This window comes from Rhinichthys klamathensis, unplaced genomic scaffold (assembly GCF_029890125.1).
Source record: "Rhinichthys klamathensis goyatoka isolate OS25496 unplaced genomic scaffold, OSU_Roscu_1.1 h1tg000677l_1, whole genome shotgun sequence".
NCBI classification, from domain to species: Eukaryota; Metazoa; Chordata; class Actinopteri; order Cypriniformes; family Leuciscidae; genus Rhinichthys; species Rhinichthys klamathensis.
The window spans coordinates 161,169-181,792 of NW_026607109.1; the positions used below are offsets into that span (position 1 = coordinate 161,169).

General features: G+C 41.5%; 1 protein-coding gene across 1 annotated transcript; it reads right to left on the reverse strand.

Moving 5' to 3' along the window:
• Positions 1–245: 245 nt before the first annotated feature.
• LOC130076645 (zinc finger CCHC domain-containing protein 24-like) lies at positions 246–9,523 on the reverse strand. Its single transcript, XM_056241799.1, has 2 exons — positions 9,350–9,523; positions 246–378 (listed from the first exon to the last, which is right to left on the reverse strand). Exons 1-2 carry the CDS (start codon positions 9,488–9,490, stop codon positions 262–264), a joined length of 258 nt encoding a protein of 85 aa, XP_056097774.1. The 5' UTR covers positions 9,491–9,523; the 3' UTR covers positions 246–261.
• Between the last annotated feature and the right edge of the window lie 11,101 nt (positions 9,524–20,624).

Consider the following 20,624-nt stretch of genomic DNA (forward strand, 5'->3'; position numbering starts at 1 on the left):
ATAAAAAAACTTCTTTCTCTAATTCATCAGTGGTGTTTTAATTGTGGTGCTCCATTACTTTAACAACCACAGATTTATTGTTAAAAATATATTTTATGCCAATCAACATATTGCATAACTGCTGCCGACACCATTTCAGTATTTACTCAGAGTTCTGCTTTAAATCAGGAATCAGTGAATATTGTCCAGCTAAAGTGGAGCAGATTTTATCACGAGGTGAATGCGGGTGGATCTGGTCTTTAGGATGCCGGGGGTCAGAGGTCAGCACCGTTTTTGACGACAGCAGCGTCCGAGCTGCTTACACTTCTCACAGAGATGCTGAAGATGTTCTTTGTTCGGGTCCGATGCGTCCAGGCCGTCGGGTTTCTCCAGAGGACGCTGCAAACACAGAGGAAAGATTTTAAATCCTTCAGCTCATCCCTAGAGAAATATTCCTCTTAAAGAGCACCTATTCTGTTATCATCTTTCTTTAGTGTGTAATGTTGCTGTTTGAGCATGAAAAAGGTTTCGGGAGTTCTTCTCTATATCAGTGTCAGTGTTCCTGAACTCCTGAAACGCCTCCATTGTAGTCTTGAGTTTCTCCCGGGAACACGTCACAATATTCCTCATTATAATAATTCATACGCAGAATAAAGGGGCGGGGCCTGGTTGAGTTAGTTAGTAGTGTGTTAAACTGGCGGTTATGGGAAGGGGCGGGACATTTCCCAAGCACACTCGAAGCGCTCGACCAATCAGAGCACACTGCTCCAGCCGACCAATCAGAGCACAGTGTGCTTTCAGAAGGAGGGGCTTCGTAGAGACAGGAAGTGAGCAGAGCGTTACTGTCAGACTGGGAAGAGAGGAGCCGCAACAATGGAGAATATGAGGAAAATAATCAACATTCAAGCAGGAAAACCTAGTAGACTCAAAACCAAGACTTTGTAAAAGGGCTTAACATGGCCTCTTTAAAATATTTCCTGATTTCAAAAAGAAGCTATGATGTCCAAGCATAAATCTGAGAAAAAAAAATGAAATACAAATGAACATCTGGTGAACATTACAAAGGAAAAAGAGCCACCAGGAGCGCTGAGGAGAGCAGATCCGACTCAAGGCTCTTCATCGAGTGTTTTCTACCCGGTTCATAACTTCATAACCTGCCAAACACACTGCAAAGTCCCTCATGAAAGCTTTATCTTCAGCCAAAAGTCCTCTATTACATCAGTGTCTCCAGTTTCTGAAGTCCTGATTAATAACAAACAGATGCTCGCCAACTTTTTACGGTTTCAAGTCTGTTTAGATGTTCTTTAGCGACTCATTTTGTACAGATGCTTCAATAAAGAAACTTCAGAAAGCTTGCAAACATTCGATGAGTTCCTGAGCCGTCAGCTGTAATGCAGTCGTGTTTATATGGACAAGACGGAAAACTAAACACAGATATGAACATCTTAATCAGTAGCTTTGTCTAGTTTTATAGTAATGTAACCAGTGGTTGAACGAAACAACACAGGATACAAAAATTACTTTTGGGGCTTTATTCTGGCTGCTGTCTCTATAAAGGACAGCGGTCGAGAGGAGCAAATATTTAGAAACAAAAATAATACAATGAAATAAAGTCTTTCACATTTCTTTGGTGCACTTGTTTGGTATAAAAGATGATTATGACAAACTGAATGAAATCAAATTGAAATGAAAGACATTTGAATAACAAAATAGACTAGTACAAAATACAGTAATGAAATACGGTAGAGGCTAATAGTCAAATGAAAAACAGTACATTAGTCTACCATCAAACTTCACAGTTATCTGCATACAGTTTTAAAGAAAGAGAAATTAGTACACTGTGTTCACACAGCATTCAATACGTTAAGTAGCTCTTAACCATATATTCAATGTTAAAATAACTCACTGTTTTCTAACATGCACATCCAATTTAAACATTCACAAACACTGGGTTTCGAATAAGAGGAACCATTTAATTAACATTTATTACAACACATACCCAGTCTTTGCACGTGTCCCACGCGTGATCAAACCAGATCCAGCTCACACATACACACAGGCGTCCTTAAAAGGCGATCTATAAACATTTCCCAATGAGCACACACATATGTAATACGTAAATATAACATTTAAACATTTTGTTCACGGGAATGAAACTGTATATTTACCTCACAAATCCTTAAATAGGTGTATATGAACAAAACCAGCAGCTCTCACGTGCAATCACTGCTCTCTCTTCGCTGAAAACTAGCGCATGCACACTACACGAGGCAATGCCGTAAAGTGAGCGTCGCAACACAATCTCTTAAAGGAACCACGACCAATTTATGTCTAGTGTCATAATTTGTGATACTCATCCCACTTGGCTACATTCTCCCCTGCTAAATGTCATTGTCCTCAATGACTAATACATGTTCTTCACTTCTTTAACAGCTTCTCTAAAGAACACACTGCCCAAACTTGTTAACACCTGAGAAAAGACTTCGGGGCTAAGTGACACTGCATTGCATACTGATCTCGGCTCATTAAAGGGGTTTGAGTGTAGACCAGCATGGGCCCTTTTTGTTCTCCTAGGTGTTGGTACAGGCCTTCTCAGTACTGGTTCTTCCACTTCTAGAGCAGAACTAGTGTCAGGGGCAACCTGCTCAAGTACAGAATCTTTTTGTTCAGTGCTAGCTGAAACCAAGCTGGATTGATCTACCAGTGCTTCATCATTTCCTGCGGAACTTCCAATCTGTGTTGTCTCCGGCAAACTGGGGTAAGTGACTTCCTCTAAAACAACAAAATCAGGATCAGGATGCACTGCAACCGGCTCATGTTTAGAAACTCCTTTTGGCTGTGGTGTTGTAGGAGGATGGTTCTCCATCACTTCTGGCTCAGGAGCATAAGTGACGCAGGGCCGCAAGTCCGCTCTATGCAATCTCTTTATAGGGCCACCCTCAAGAGGCTCAACAGTGTGCGTGGTACCTTGCACATCTATGACCTTGTAAACGGTAGGACCCCATGAATCCTGTATCTTATTCCTACCCAAAGGTCGGTGGCGCAGATACACCTGCTGACCAACATTGATCTCAGGACAATACACCTTGTCATTCAGAGGGGCTAACCTCTCAGTGGCCTTGTGTTCAGCATATTCTCTTGCCTTTTTGTGTGCTTCCTTCAATCTCTCCTGATGAACCACTAACCAGTCTTGTTTTCTGTCCACAGGTTGTTCGTGACCTAGCAGGGTATCGACGGGAAGATGTGGATGGACTCCAAAAAGTAAGTAGTATGGTGAGTATCCTGTGGTTGCATGTGGCGTGACATTGTATGCATAAACCAGCTCAGCAAGGTGTTCTGGCCAGCGCCTTTTCTTTTCAGGGGGAAGTGTGCGTAGCAAATCATGGAGCGTTCGATTAAAACGCTCGCACTGAGCATTACCCTGAGGCCGATAGGGTGTAGTGCGGGTTTTCTTCACACCATACATTTTACACAGCTCAGCAATCACTTCGCTTTCAAAATTTCTTCCCTGATCAGAATGCAATCTTTCAGGTACACCATACTTCATGAACCACTCCCTCAACAAGAGTTTAGCGGTAGTTTCAGCTCTCTGATCTCTAGTTGGGAATGCTTGTGTGAATTTTGTGAAGACGTCGGTCACGACTAACACACTTTCCCGACCATCAGAGGAGGGTTCGAGCACAGTAAAATCAACTGCCACTACCTCAAGGGGTCTAGACGCTAGAAAGGGCTTCATCGGAGCGTGTATCCTGGGTTGGGGCATCTTTGTTAAGATGCATCTCTGACACTTTTTGATCCATTGCTCCACATCGTTGTACATACCCACCCAGAAGCATCGTGGTCTCAACAGACTAATGGTGCGCTCAATCCCCTGATGTCCCATGTTTTCATGCACACTTTCGAGGACAGGTTCTTTTAAACACTCAGGTAAGAGCAACTGTTTACCTTCACCTTGATGTTGATCCTTCACAATACGATAAAGCAAACCATCTTGCTCCTGGATACTTTTCCACTGCTTTATCAGAGATAAGGTGGACTTCGAAAGTCGAGATCTTTCAGCGCGGGAGGGCTTTCTCTTGATTTCCCAGAAGTTTCTAAAAGAACTGATGGTAGGATCATTCTTCTGGAAATCTACCAGCTCCTCTACTTTATAGCCCGGCATAGTATGCGTACTTCCCTGGCTGTCATTTCCTGCAACTTCTCCACAATCCAAGGCACGAATTTGTCTGACCCTGCAACAGCTCTCACCAGCAATCACCAAGTCAGGCTGCAGGACTGTCCCTTTGTTGACTACATTACAAATAGCAACACAGTCGTCATACTCATCAGGAATGGTAAGCTCCCCTGCTGAAGGGTGTCTAGACAGAGCATCAGCAGCTGTATTGTGTCGGCCAGGGCGATATTTCACTTCAAAGTCAAAAACGGCTAGTTGAGCGACCCACCTTTGCTCAATTGCACCGAGCTTGGCTGTTTTAAGATGGCACAAAGGGTTGTTATCAGTGATGACTACAAATTTGGATCCCAGCAGATAACCACGAAACTTTTCCGAGATGGCCCATTTAAGGGCCAGCAGCTCCAGTTTCATGCTGCTGTAGTTCCGGTCATTCCTTTCCGCCTTCCGAAGTCTCCTACTAGCGAATGCAATGACCCTCTTACACTCGCCCTGTTGCTGGTATAGTATTGCTCCCAGGCCCTCATTACTCGCATCAGTCTCTAAGACGAACGGAAGAGTAAAATCTGCATACCCCAGCACAGGAGCAGAGGTGAGCTTCTCTTTCAGGAGCTCAAATGCTAACTGGCACTCAGACGACCACAAAGCACTGAAATCCTTTCTCGCACTGCCAAACTGGGAAATACACAGATTCACTAAATCATGAAGGGGCCCAGCAATCCTAGAAAACCCCTCAATGAATTTTCTGTAGTAGCCACAGAACCCTAAGAACGAGCGTAGTTCCTTCACTGTGTTGGGGACTTTCCATTGCCTAACTGCCTCAATTTTCCCTGGATCGGTAGCAACACCTTCTGCTGAGATTCGATGACCCAAAAAGGTTACTTCTCGCTGCAGGAAGTGGCACTTCTCAGGCTTAACTTTAAGACCGGTTTCCTTCAACCTCTTAAAGACTATTTCCAATCTCCGCAAGTGCTCTGGAAAAGTGGCAGAGTACACTAGTATATCATCCAAATACACTAGCATGATCTGAAAGATTAAGTCACCCATTGTGGTCTGCATCAGGCGCTGAAACGTTGATGGCCCATTACACACCCCAAAAGGCATACGGGAGTACTCAAAGATCCCAAATGGAGTTGTAAATGCAGTCTTATGCCTGTCACGTTCGTGAACAGCAACCTGATGATATCCACTCGCCAGGTCAATTGAAGAGAAGAATGTTGCTCCTTGAAGCGCGTCAAAACTCTCATCAATCCTAGGTAAAGGGAACGCATCTCGGCGGGTCTTAGCGTTGAGCTGCCTGTAATCAACACACAGCCTGAGGCTGCCATCCGTCTTCCTCACTAACACAATAGGAGAGGCATAAGCACTGGTGCTTTCTTGAATCACTCCCTTCTTGAGAAGCTTACTGATGTGTTCTCTGACTTCTCTGTACTGTGTGGGTGGGATACGCCTATAAGGCTGGGTCACTGGGACATCGTCGGCCACATGGATTTCATGTTTCACCTTATTGGTAAAACCAAGGTCTTCATCCTCGAGCGCGAACACATCAGAATACTGCATTAACAAATCACTCAGCGCTGCCTGCTGCTCAATGGTGCCACCAATATGAAGCTTACTGAGGAACTCTTTCGTGCTGTTCTCCAACACCTGACTGTTTTTGGCATTAACTGTGATCTCCTCCATATCAGCTGAAACACGCTGGAACTTTACCTCGTACATCTCATTTAACTTCATACTCTCAACTTGAGTTAAACTCCCAAGCCTGGTTCGGGCCTGTAACCAGATGTCTTCTGAGGAAAGATTTACCACTTGCACAGGAAACAATGATGTCCCTGATGACACCAGAGAAGGAACAACAATGAGTCCACCCGGTAATGGTGTGTTCATAGGCTCCAACAGGTAATCGGATGAACCATCATGAAGCACATCTTTCGCACCTTTGGCCATCACCGTGGCAACTGAAGAAGCAGGTATATGGACCACTTCTTTTCCAGCTATCCGTACTGCTATTCTCTTCTCTTGGCTATGGGCACTGTGCAACTGTTGAAATGCTTCTCTCCAATTTGATTGCAATTTCCCACCCAGCGTTGTATCAAACTCTGCATGGACCAGTTGCCTGCATCTGCTGATAACGTTCATGCCAATTAGTGCTGGTACTAGAGAGGAGTTCTGTGTGTCTCTGACAACAAGGAAGCCACATTCTGGAAGCACAATACCCATGGTCTTGACTTCCAACTCCAGGTAACCAAGATAAGGTATGTCCAAACCATTAGCTGCGGTCAGCTTCAACCAGCCTGCTGTTGAAAGTATATCTTTATCTTCACCGGATAGGTGTTCCCTGAAGAAACTCTCAGAAATAGTGCTGACTTGGCTTCCTGTATCCAGTAGACAAGCGACACTCACTCCATTGATACTGAGGTTAGCAACAGGACATTTTCCCACAGCACGCTCGAGTAGTCTGTCACGGCTAGTATCCATGTTAGTTGAGCCAATGGACTGCCCCCGAACTGCCTGGCTCACAGCAACCGAGGGTGGGCGTTTCCCGGCGGCACAGAGGCAGTGGCATTCTCTGCGACAGCCTGTCTGTTTTTCCTCACGCACCTCCTAGCGATGTGCCCAACACCATTGCACCGGAAACATACTGGTTGGCCATCTTCTGTAAACCTTGGTTGCACTTTGGGTCTGGTTTGGTTCATAGGTTCTGACTTGCTGCCCTGTGCTGTGAGTTTCTCAACTGCTCTTGTAAGCTCCCCTATAGCCTTTCCTTGTTCTGCTACAATTTTCAAAACGTCTTCCAGATTAACTGATTTCGTTTCAGGTACATTAACAGCAGCACACTGAGCTTCCACAGCCTCAGAAACGACATTTCGACTGCTGACCACTTTTGTGACACGAGACTTAGGATCTTCTAAAGACCACATGAGGGCTTCATCACGCACTTCAATAAGTGTAGACTCTGGCTTGTCTCTAACAAGTTTCCGAAGTTCTCTTCTGAGACTTGTGTCTCTAATGCCCTCAATGAATTGGTCGCGAATGGCCAAACTCACATTTACCATTGCATTTGGTGACTGTTTCAGGATTGAGTTCTGAATCTGTGACAACGCATGCGAGTATGCGCGGATATCCTCACCTTCCATTTGTTTCCGACTATAGAAGGTCTGCAATAGCTGAGATATGCTGCGCTTTTCTCGAAAAGCTGCTCTCAAATACTCAAAAAGGTCACATGTTTGGTTTGACTCATTCCCCATTCTTAATCTGACCTCCTCTAAAGCTGCACCTCTTAGGAGTGACAGGACGAAGTCTAACTGATCCTCTGTGGTCTGATTTCTGACCAGTAGGACCCTCTCTACTTCTTCAATAAACTCATCAACATTCCTCCCATCTTTGTTTAGATCACCACTAAATGGTTGTATCTGACGTTCTCTTGGTACATAAATATAAGACCTGGATGGCTCTCTGCTCAAATTAGCAATTGCTGCTCTAGTCTCTTCATGTTGGCGGCTAAGTTCTCTAATTTGTCCCTGCATGTCATGCATTCTACTTCCTGCACCCTGTGCATCATCATGCTCATGTGAAACTAAAACATCATCATCTGAATGTGACATTTTTTTTTTTTTTTTTAAATTTACCAATTATCTCAGCTCCACACAAAAAACGGTTGACAGAGCAAAATAATCTCTTAAAAAGTCTCTTAATCAGTTCGTCACTATTTTGGAAGCAAAAGGATATGTCTTCAACTCTTTGGATAATACTTCTGTATCTCCTTCAGACAGTCCCTTCATAGGTGTCTCCGCACACAGCACTCTGTGGATTCCGGTGGAAATAAAGCACTCTTCCTCTCCCTTCCCGCAGTATCGTCACCACCAGGTCACCTCCAGCCGACTTCTGTTCCCTGGACTTTTGCCTGGACCCCGGACGATAGCCTCCACTCCGTGTTCCACAGACACCTATCCTCACCTCTACCGTATTTCAAACCGAATAATAAAAAAACCTATAAGCTCCCAACAGCCAGATACCCCACTCCTGGTACCAAATTATGTAACCAGTGGTTGAACGAAACAACACAGGATACAAAAATTACTTTTGGGGCTTTATTCTGGCTGCTGTCTCTATAAAGGACAGCGGTCGAGAGGAGCAAATATTTAGAAACAAAAATAATACAATGAAATAAAGTCTTTCACATTTCTTTGGTGCACTTGTTTGGTATAAAAGATGATTATGACAAACTGAATGAAATCAAATTGAAATGAAAGACATTTGAATAACAAAATAGACTAGTACAAAATACAGTAATGAAATACGGTAGAGGCTAATAGTCAAATGAAAAACAGTACATTAGTCTACCATCAAACTTCACAGTTATCTGCATACAGTTTTAAAGAAAGAGAAATTAGTACACTGTGTTCACACAGCATTCAATACGTTAAGTAGCTCTTAACCATATATTCAATGTTAAAATAACTCACTGTTTTCTAACATGCACATCCAATTTAAACATTCACAAACACTGGGTTTCGAATAAGAGGAACCATTTAATTAACATTTATTACAACACATACCCAGTCTTTGCACGTGTCCCACGCGTGATCAAACCAGATCCAGCTCACACATACACACAGGCGTCCTTAAAAGGCGATCTATAAACATTTCCCAATGAGCACACACATATGTAATACGTAAATATAACATTTAAACATTTTGTTCACGGGAATGAAACTGTATATTTACCTCACAAATCCTTAAATAGGTGTATATGAACAAAACCAGCAGCTCTCACGTGCAATCACTGCTCTCTCTTCGCTGAAAACTAGCGCATGCACACTACACGAGGCAATGCCGTAAAGTGAGCGTCGCAACACAATCTCTTAAAGGAACCACGACCAATTTATGTCTAGTGTCATAATTTGTGATACTCATCCCACTTGGCTACAGTAAAAAAAAAAAAAATCTTTAAAACAAGAAGCATTTACTTGAAAAGTCAGATTGCATAGGGTTAATCAGTTTTTGTTTTTACCCAATTTTTAAAGCAGGAACTTCACTGAGTTTTGTTAGGTTTACCCTTTAAATAATTCAGCAATATATAATTTAATTTTGCTAAAGTATCTTGTTTCAAAGATGTTAAAATATTGCAACCAGAAAACAAACCCTAATCTAATGGCTAAAGTGCTGTTTCTCAGGCTAAAGTGAGCATCTGTTCACCTGTTTGTGAGCAAGGACGTTGATGTGGCAAGTTTTGCACTCCTGACCCATGTCCGCCCATGAGTTCCCACTCATCCACTTTCTGTTGCATTTGGGACACTGGTACTCCCCGAAACACCTCCTCTTACCTTTATACGGCATCTCTCCTTTAGGACGAGCCTGGTAACAAAACAATCTTTAGTTCATCAGTAGACTTACAAACGAGAATCGTGACTCGACTGAAAATGAATCACACACTGAAAATATTTCAGCACCATATACACTATCAAAAGTTCAGGATCAGTGAGAAATTAATACTTTTATTCATTAAGGATGCATTAAACAGATCAAAAGTGACAGTAAAGACATTTATTATGTTACAAACGATTCTATTTCAAATAAATGCTGTTCTTTTGAACTTCCTATTCATCAAGAATCCTGAAAAAATAAAATGTGTCACAATTTCCAGAAAAACGCATTTTCAACATTGATAATAATCATAAATGTTTCTTGAGCATCAAATCATCGAGTGATTTCTGAAGGATCATGTGACACTGAAGACTGGAGTAATGATGCTGAACATTCAGCTTTGATCACAAGAATAAATTACACTTTACTGTATATTCACATAGAAAACAGCTGTTTTAATGTTCTTCATGTAAACGTTACGTTACGCTGTTCAATTTTATGTTACATCACAGTAACATTCTGAATCTGAACTGTGGAATACAATTCAAGATGTGTCATGTTGCAGTTTAAATGTTGCCAGAAGAGGCAAATATCAGTGTGAACTCTCTCCTCTTTCACACACACACATACGCAGGGCTGTTTCAGATTTAAAGGACTGGTTTGTTTGAATTAAGCTTCATAATTGAATCTGCGCACAAGCATCTGTGTTTGACACACTCACATGTCTTTAAAGGTGCCCTAGAATGGTTTTTTATATTATTTTATAATGTTTCCTGGGTTACCCTTATAATGTTAGTATGTTTTTTAGATCAAAAATAGTCATAATTTAGAAATAAAAGGCAATTTTCCTAGCCTGCTTTTAGCCTCTGATTTGAACACTCTGTTTGAAGGGGCGTGTCTCTGTGGGATTCAGTGTAACCGCGGCCACTGCTGTGATTGGCTGACATGCTTGCATATGAAATAGCTACGCATTACATGTGAAACTCTCTCCCGAATACTTTTACTACAGCGATTATACGTTTGTACTATTACAGCTATCGAGATTAACGAATCGTGAGATGTTTTTAAAGTATTTAGATCTATTCCCATCACATAAAGTGTTGCCGTGATGAGCATTGAGCAGATGACTGTGTTGATCGCGAGAATGAAGATCTTATCATTGCAAAGCAGTTTCTGCACTCTCTCTGCTTTCACCAATGCAAACACGATGATGTAAATACAGTAAGAGCTTCGTTGTGCAGTAACGTGCGTCATTGATTTCATAACGAGTTTGGCAAGTGTCCAGATAAACTCGCGCTGTGTGGAAAGATTGTTCTTTGATCGCTTTCTTTATATAATTTATTCACAATTTAAATAAGTTTTTTTTTCATCCTACTAAAAGAAACGATGTGAAGTTGATATTTTAGTCACTGGCTTGACTTACTGATGCATAAACAGTATTGAACGATTTTGAGAGAAAGATTACCTGTCTGAACTTGAACAATTACACATCAGAAAGTGTTGCTTGGTAGCTCGATCCGAGGCCAGCTCTGTATTGGCCCAAGTTGAGGAAACAGTCGTCGGTGAAATTTCCAGAGAAAATAAAATTAACCCATTGTTTCTTCAGAGGCTCGGATGAAGGAAATAAAAAATACTTTTGTGTTCATGTGTACATCCACACTGAGCAACTGCCATGCTTCGGCTGCGCAGTTCCGCCTGGCATTGAACATGGGCTGGCATATGCAAATTCTTGGAATCGTACATATTAATGATCCCGACTATTGCGTCACAGTCGGTGTTATGTGGAGATTCGCCCATTTTTCAGGGGTGTTTTTCAAAAACGAGATTTAAGTAAGAAGGAGAAAACAATGGTGTTTGAGACTCACTGTATGTCATGTCCATGTACTGAACTCTTGTTATTTAACTATGCCAAGATAAATTCAATTTCACATTCTAGGGCACCTTTAATCTCTTTGCTGTGGTTATTAGGAGTGTTTAGTCATGATGAATCTGTCTGAGGTTGGCTCTTTAAACATCTTTCTGAAATCATTCAAGCTGCATTTCTAATAATTCCAGAGCCAGTGTTGTATTTGAGGACTTGTGTTGGATGTGAGCTGTGTGTGGCTGATATGTGATTTAATCAGATGCTCTTACGTCACTGCAGCACCAGCTCCATATAAACCACCTGCTGCTCAATAGGGAAGTTTATGGAGAACTTTATTATAGTTGTTTTTAATGAGTGCAAAGGTTTTTGAGTCAGATGTAAAGCAACAGAGAAAAGCCTCTTGAATTCACAGGACAGTTTCTGACTAATGTAGCAAATGAATAAGTAGCATATAGCCTACTTAATGGAATAGAAATAGTATCTAAAAAATAAGTACTAGTAGCATGAAAATAGAGACTAGTGGGTTTTAAGGATTAATGTTAACACGGCTTGCCATATGTGGTGAATTCAAGCGCTTTTCTCAGCGCTGTAATAACAGTGTCACGTGATTGAGATCGGCCCCCGAGTGAAGCTGTTCTGAGATCAGACGAATAGCGCTGTTTCGTTTCACATTCGTTTCGTTTGGGTGTAGCAGAAGTTGCAGCTCTTATCAATTGCACAACGTGAGGGTCACACAGTCTTGTCGCCCATTTCTGGATCCACTTGCATAAAGTGTGGCTCTTGTCCAGGTCCTTTCCCCTTCAACTTCATAGAAACAAAAGTTACGTATAGATTTTAATGCCGATGGTGCCGGTGTGTGAAGTGTTGAGTCCCAGAGAAGTGATGAGTCCCAGCTGAGGAGGACCCCAGTGCCTGATCTAAAGCTGTTCTCGCGATTCTTATTGTAATCAATCAAACTTTAATTCCAATATTAACTACTAGGTGTCACGATGCGCTCCACGACGCCTCCTCCTGGCCTCACCAGATCACTCTCTCCTGAGTTCTAGGACTTCACTTCCCATCACTCCCTTCACTAATCACCTCCTTCCATCCCGGTCTCATCTCCATCATCTCAGCCACCTGTTCCCACTCAGCTCCCCTTTATCTGGACCTTGCTCCCCTTTGTTCTCTGTGAGGTCTTGTTACTGCCACGGCGTGCAACTCTGAGCAATCTCCTATATTTCTACGTATTCCTGGTTCCTTGATTCTCGCCTGTTTTCCCCATTACTCTGTGAACGTTTGCCGCCTGCCTTCGACCCTTGCCTGGTAACCACTCTGAGTTTGGACTGCCCCAGTATATATTCTACCCTGTGCTTTCTCTGTTTTCTGCCTGTTTGTGTTCATCATTAAAGTTATTGCACATGGATTCGGACGCCTCTGACTCTTCATCACACTAGGCCCTAGGCCTATATTTTTAAATATTACTGGTATGTATTCATTAGATGCTAATACTTATTGTAATTGCTTTTCATTCGACACCTATTTAATAGATAGGCTACTAGTAGTTTTTCGTTAGGTATGCTACTACTTATTTATTAAACACTAGTCTAGTATCTTTTTTAAGTATACATTTCTTATCTTACTTGTCACAACTGTTTTTATTACTCGTCTTATATTATGACTAGTCAGAATGGCCACTGTAGGGTTCAATTAAAAATCTTACTAGTAAAATAAAAATCTTAGTAACATTTGGAATAAATACTAGTATCTAATAAATAGGTACTAGTATCTATTGAATAAGTAGGCCTATCTATCTAATAAATAAGTACTAGTATCTATTTTATAGGTACTAGTATAATGATCAAGTACCTATTGAATAAGTACTATCTTAATAGGAACTATCTAAAAAATATACTAGTACCTAATGAATAACTACTAGTATCTAATAAATACATACTCACAATACATAACTAAGTCCACTGAAGACGAGGTTGCAGAACCCAAGTGCAGTTTAATAGTGGACAAAACAAGATCAAATATAAAACAAAAGCATGGCGTGGCATGAAACTCAAGACTTCAACGTGAATATAAACATGGACATAAACTTCCCAACATAATTACAGGCAACACTCGACAAACATGTTGTAACAAGACTAATGACTAGACAAGGGACATCTGTGAACAATCAAGACAATAAACCAGGATTACATTACTAACAGAGGATCACATGACAGAAATGAAACTAGAGCATGAAACGAAACCGAAACAAGATGTGACAACAAGTCAAGAACGGAATAGTTGATATCATGACAGATCCCCATAGAAGTCAATGGCAAACAAATTAAATGTGTTACTAGTATAACAAAAGAATAGTTTCCACTCACTATCAAAATAAGTACTAGTAATGAATAGTATCTATTTAATAGGTAGGCTAGTCTAGTATATAATAATAAGTACTAATAACTAATAAATAAGAACCAGTTTAATAGGCACTAGAATCTAAATAATAATTACTAGTGTCGATTTAATAGGTACTAGTATGTATAGCAGTATCTAAAAAATAAGAACTAGCATCTAATGAATAACTACTAGTATCTTTTAAAAAGGTACTAGTATCTAAAGAATATGCACTAGTAGCATGAAAATAGATACTAGTAGGTTTTTTAAGGATTAAATGTTAAAACGGCGTGCCATAATAACAAAGCAGACGTGCCAAACACTCGATAGGCTACATTGTTTTAACGTAGAAAACGATTGTAAAGGCAAAACTTACTTGGATATGTGATGTGATGTGATGATGTGATGTGAGGAATGGACCTCGAGAGTTTGTTCTGAATGAAGAACGGAGGCGTCAGTCTGTATTTATACGCTCTTCTATCCAAGAGGCGTGTGCCTTGAATAATGATGTTGTTTGAGTTTTTAGGACGTTGCTATAAATATTTAAAATGCATTTTTGTTTTGTTTTATATAGTTTACTATTTTACTATGCCTATTTGTTTTTAGTTTATATTTTTTTATATATATATGCATAGGCTACATATAATTAGGTGTGTGTACACCCACACACACACACACACATATATAGCCTACTGTATACATGTATGCATCCATTACACATGTATTATGATTTTACAGTAGTAGGCCATCTATGGTATTTTGCTGGAAGTTATGGTTACCATGATACAGTTTTTGAAGGGATGCCAGAAATCTGAATGTATTATAGCCTAATATCTGTTCAGCTTTTGGAGAACTTTATTATAGTTGTTTTTAATGAGTGCAAAGAGTTTTGTGTCAGATGTAAAGCAACAGAGAAAAGCCTCTTGATTTTCACTCGATGAACATCACAGTTGTCCAATATAAACAAATAAATAATTTGCATGACAGCGGCTTCTCTTCCTCCTGTGTGACGTCAGTCTTTCACTCGAGACTTATTTAGAAATGGGTTTGTCTTCAGAAGCGAACAGAAACTGGTCATGTTGGCGTCCTGACAGGAACGTCATCAATTAACAGATAAAAGAGGAAATCAGGCTTGCTCTGATCGGATCCTTACACAACTACCATACTAAAACCATATTCATCTCATATTCCATCTTAGAAATTATTTCATTCTTCCATGTTTCTAACAATATGAAATACTATTTATGTTAATATGTTAATTTAAATAAGAAACAGACAAAGCTGTGAAGGAAAAGCAAAGTCACACACTCACTAGAGTTTCACATTTCACAGTGTTTTCTTTAGTCCGCCTGTAATGGACTCACATGAGCAGCAGAGGGCAGATCTACACCTGATCATGTGATCTCAACACACTTATAGAGTCATTTATAAGCATTATCATTTAAGGTTTCATTTAGATATATATACATTCTGTCAAAAAGATATTGAATCTCAGGAACGTATTTTTTTTTTTTTTTTTTAAGTCCTTTTGGGACAGATTGTATAAAATAATCAATAATAAAATAATAATTGTAAAATAAATAATTTGAGTGGTTGAAGATAAAAAATGCAAAACCTGCCTTTGACTACATGGTTAAGTTCGGTGTCTTTTTGCAAAACAAAGAGATAGAATTTTTGTGTAATAATATGTTGATTGTAGCCAAGTTTTATTTACACATATGTAGATTTCTTAAAGGTTCTCCATGTTTTGAGGCGTTTAAAAATGATTTAATTTTTTTATTTCAATCCTTAAAATGTCTAAAAAAGAGGAGTGCCTTAAAACTCTAAATTACTGACAACATACATACATTTTATTATTGTTCTTCTCTTTCGATATGCCGCTTGGTCTTATTGTTGATGTGTTTAACAATTCAAATGCATTCTTCTAACTTCTAGCGTCGCCCACAAATAAATGGATGAAATAATGTTCTTGAATTCCTCCTCTGAGTGCGGAGTCAGGGATTTATGGGTTAACAAGATCACTGTGTTGGTGTAGATTAGTTGATACTGATGTCCTGCCTGTAAACTATTGCCCTGAAATGTGTTTTATTAAAAGCACAGAGGAATATTTCACATGTGAATCTGTAAGGGTGGATTTCCTGCAGACTAAAGAAATGTTATCAGTAAGATGGTTGAAAACTGTACATTTCTTGTCTACCACTCACTGCTACTTATACCAATGACGGAAATAAACGTAGACTGAAGACTAAAATTTCCTCTTATAATATAATTTTATTATTTTCATATTATTTATCTGTATTATTATTCTTTATTAGTATTCACAATCAGTTGTATTATCTTATGAAGTTTAAAATGCATGAGTTAGACTATATCAATGATGATATTGATAATACATCAAATGTGTTCAGTTGGCATGTTCTTTACAAGGAAAGGAATGTTTTTCAACTGATGCAAATGCACCACGAATGTATACACCGAAGGATAGTTTCTTAACCCTCAGACGGTCTTCGGTCATTTATGACCGGAAAATTTTCTGTTTTGAATTTTTTTAAATCACAGCTTCATCAGAATGTTACGAAACTTGGTGACTTTTCTGGCACATAGGTATGTGAACACAAAAAAAAATTTAGATCATGATCCGAGCATGCTAAGTGGTCGTAAAAAAATTAGTCACAAATTTGGTCTTCGGTCAAAAATGACCCCCATAGGAAATGAATGGGAAATTGACAAAAACACAAAAATTCTCTACAAATCGGCCACGATGCAGAAAAAAAGTGCTCAGCAATGAAGGGGTGAAACTTTAAAACATCAAGAGTGAAAAACATAACATAATTAATAATTATAATTAATATATATATATATATATATATATATATAATTAATATAATAATTATTAAAATTATTAAAATAATAATAAATAGAATGTTATAAACCTTGGCAAAAAGTATTATTTGAGAATTTCTAAAAAAAATACATTCAATCCACATCTTAAAAGTAAGTAATTTGGTCCAAAAACAACTAGAATTCACAAGCATCTCCATTTAGAGCTATACAGGCATCTAGTGGTAAACCCATGCAATAACATGATTTATTTAATTTTATGTAATAAATTGATTTTTTTTTCCATCCATCCATCCATCTTCTTCCGCTTATCCGGGGCCGGGTCGCGGGGGCAGCAGTCTAAGCAGAGATGCCCAGACTTCCCTCTCCCTGGACACTTCCTCCAGCTCTTCCGGGGGGACACCGAGGCGTTCCCAGGCCAGCCGGGAGACATAGTCTCTCCAGCGTGTCCTAGGTCTTCCCCGGGGTCTCCTCCCAGTGGGACGTGCCCGGAACACCTCCCCGGGAAGGCGTCCAGGAGGCATCCGAAACAGATGCCCGAGCCACCTCAGCTGACCCCTCTCGATGTGGAGGAGCAGCGGCTCTACTCTGAGCTCCTCCCGAGTGACCGAGCTTCTCACCCTATCTCTAAGGGATCGCCCAGCCACCCTGCGGAGAAAGCTCATTTCGGCCGCCTGTATCCGGGATCTTGTCCTTTCAGTCATGACCCAAAGCTCATGACCATAGGTGAGAGTAGGAACGTAGATTGACCGGTAAATCGAGAGCTTTGCCTTACGCCTCAGTTCTTTCTTCACCACAACAGACCGGTACATCGACCGCATTACTGCAGAAGCTGCACCGATCCGTCTGTCAATCTCCCGTTCCATCCTTCCCTCACTCATGAACAAAACCCCAAGATACTTAAACTCCTCCACTTGAGGAAGGATCTCTCCACCAACCTGAAGTGAGCAAGCCGCCCTTTTCCGACTGAGGACCATGGCCTCGGATTTGGAGGCGCTGATTCTCATCCCAGCCGCTTCACACTCGGCTGCAAACCGTCCCAGTGCATGCTGAAGGTCCTGGTGTGAAGGGGCCAACACGACAACATCATCCGCAAAGAGCAGAGACGAAATCGCGTGGTCCCCAAACCTGACACCCTCCGGCCCCTGGCTGCGCCTAGAAATTCTGTCCATAAAAATTATGAACAGAACCGGCGACAAAGGGCAGCCCTGCCGGAGTCCAACATGCACCGGGAAGAAGTCTGACTTACTACCGGCAATGCGAATCAAGCTCCTGCTTCGGTCATACAGGGACCGGACAGCCCTTAGCAAAGGACCCGGGACCCCATACTCCCGGAGCACCCTCCACAGGCCGCCTCGGGGGACACAGTCGAATGCCTTCTCCAAATCCACAAAGCACATGTGGACTGGTTGGGCAAACTCCCATGAACCCTCCAGCACCCTGTAGAGGGTATAGAGCTGGTCCAGTGTTCCACGGCCTGGACGAAAACCGCACTGTTCCTCCTGAATCCGAGGTTCCACTATCGGCCGTGTTCTCCTCTCCAGTACCCTGGCATAGACTTTCCCAGGGAGGCTGAGAAGTGTGATCCCCCTGTAGTTGGAACACACCCTCCGGTCCCCCTTCTTAAAAAGAGGGACCACCACCCCGGTCTGCCATCCCAGAGGCACTGTCCCCGACCGCCACGCGATGCTGCAGAGGCGTGTCAGCCAAGACAGCCCCACAACATCCAGAGACTTGAGGTACTCAGGGCGGATCTCATCCACCCCCGGTGCCTTGCCACCGAGGAGTTTCTTGACTACCTCGGTGACCTCAGCTAGGGTGATGGACGAGTCCACCTCTGAGCCCCCAGCCTCTGCTTCCTCAATAGAAGACGTGACGGCGGGATTGAGGAGATCCTCGAAGTATTCCTTCCACCGTCCGACGACATCCCCAGTTGAGGTCAACAGCTGCCCACCTCCACTGTAAACAGCGTTGGTAGGGCACTGTTTCCCTCTCCTGAGGCGCCGGACAGTTTGCCAAAATAATCTCTTCGAGGCCAGCCGATAGTCCTTCTCCATGGCCTCACCGAACTCCTCCCAGGCCCGAGTTTTTGCCTCCACAACCACCCGGGCTGCAGTCCGCTTGGCCTGCCGGTACCTGTCAACTGCCTCAGGAGTCCCACAAGCCAATCCAGGGTGGGGCCCCGGCTGCGCCATACCGGGCGACGTCACAGTCCTTGTATTGTTGTGCATCATAAGGGGTTTTTGAACCGCTCTTAGTCTGACCCGTCGCCTAGGACCTGTTTGCCTTGGGAGACCCTACCAGGGGCATATAGCCCCAGACAACATAGCTCCTAGGGTCATTAGGGTACTCAAACCCCTCCACCACGTTAAGGTGGCAGTTCAACTAGGGGATGATTTTTTTTTCTTTTTCTTTTTTTTTTCTGAAAACCTAGTCTCTATTTTAACCGAAAATACTGCATAGAAGAATTTTTTTTTATAAAAAAAAATAATAAAAAAAAATCATTATTTTCAATGGCAAAAAATGGACCTTAAATATTGCATAAATATTAATAAGTTCAATCAAATTGTCTCAAAATACTAAATTAAAAAGAACAAATATTATAGAGCAAAAATAAATTGCATTGGTTTTACTGGGATGGAGGAAGTTTCATTTTTAGGTGTCCGGTCACTTCTGACCGGGAAGGCCCAGGATTTGACTCCGAAACGAAGACCGTCTGATGGAAAGTGGATTGTACCATGTGTAAGCATGAGGAATACATTCCATTTTTCAACATAAGTACCATGGAAGTTGAAAGTCACTCAGTGGTGTATATAAGCTCAATCCTTACTGTACCACCCCAGAGAAGCATAAAGGCATGATGGGGTGAGAGGATATAGAAATGGGGAACAGAGAAATCTGAAATGAAGACCACCTCTCATGTAGCCTTATTCTTCTATGCTTCCGTGACCATGTGACCGAAACCCAAATGTGAGACGTTCAAACTGACCAATCAGATAATTACAATCTCCCCCATTGCACTAAAGGTGTGACAGTTCGTAGACCCCTGATGTACACACATTTAGGCCTACAGGCCTGGTCACTATCAGCAACTCTTCCCAAATTATCCTTGCGGTAAGAGAGAGGGTTGAAACAGTAAAAGCAAATGTCTTTCTTCATGTTCAAATATCTTGGATTATTTTAAATCCTACAATTCACAGCAACCTGATATCAAATAAAAGGTACATGCACCATTAACACTATTCAGAGTATAATATATACAGGTCCTTCTAAAAAAATCTGCATATTGTGATTAAGTTAATTATTTTCCATAATGTAATGATAAAAATTAAACTTTCATATATTTTAGATTCATTGCACACCAACTGAAATATTTCAGGTCTTTTATTGTTTTAATACTGATGATTTTGGCATACAGCTCATGAAAACCCAAAATTCCTGTCTCAAAAAATTAGCATATCATGAAAAGGGTCTCTAAACGAGCTATTAACCTAATCATCTGAATCAACTAATTAACTCCAAACACCTGCAAAAGATTCCTGAGGCTTTTAAAAACTCCCAGCCTGTTTCATTACTCAAAACCGCAATCATGGGTAAGACTGCCGACCTGACTGCTGTCCAGAAGGCCATCATTGACACCCTCAAGCAAGAGGGTAAGAAAGAAAGAAATTTCTGAACAAATAGGCTGTTCCCAGAGTGCTGTATCAAGGCACCTCAGTGGGAAGTCTGTGGGAAGGAAAAAGTGTGGCAAAAAACGCTGCACAACGAGAAGAGGTGACCGGACCCTGAGGAAGATTGTGGAGAAGGACCGATTCCAGACCTTGGGGGACCTGCGGAAGCAGTGGACTGAGTCTGGAGTAGAAACATCCAGAGCCACCGTGCACAGGCGTGTGGGCTACAGGTGCCGCATTCCCCAGGTCAAGCCACTTTTGAACCAGAAACAGCGGCAGAAGTGCCTGACCTGGGCTACAGAGAAGCAGCACTGGACTGTTGCTCAGTTTTGCATGTCATTCGGAAATCAAGGTG

Excerpts from the sequence above, each read along its gene's own strand:
- LOC130076645 (XM_056241799.1), bottom strand. The coding sequence starts at position 9,490 with ATGCCGTATAAAGGTAAGAGGAGGTGTTTCGGGGAGTACCAGTGTCCC. Across the intron at positions 379-9,349 it reads ACGTCCTTGCTCACAAACAG|CGTCCTCTGGAGAAACCCGA; the intron begins GTGAACAGATGC and ends CTGTGTTTGCAG.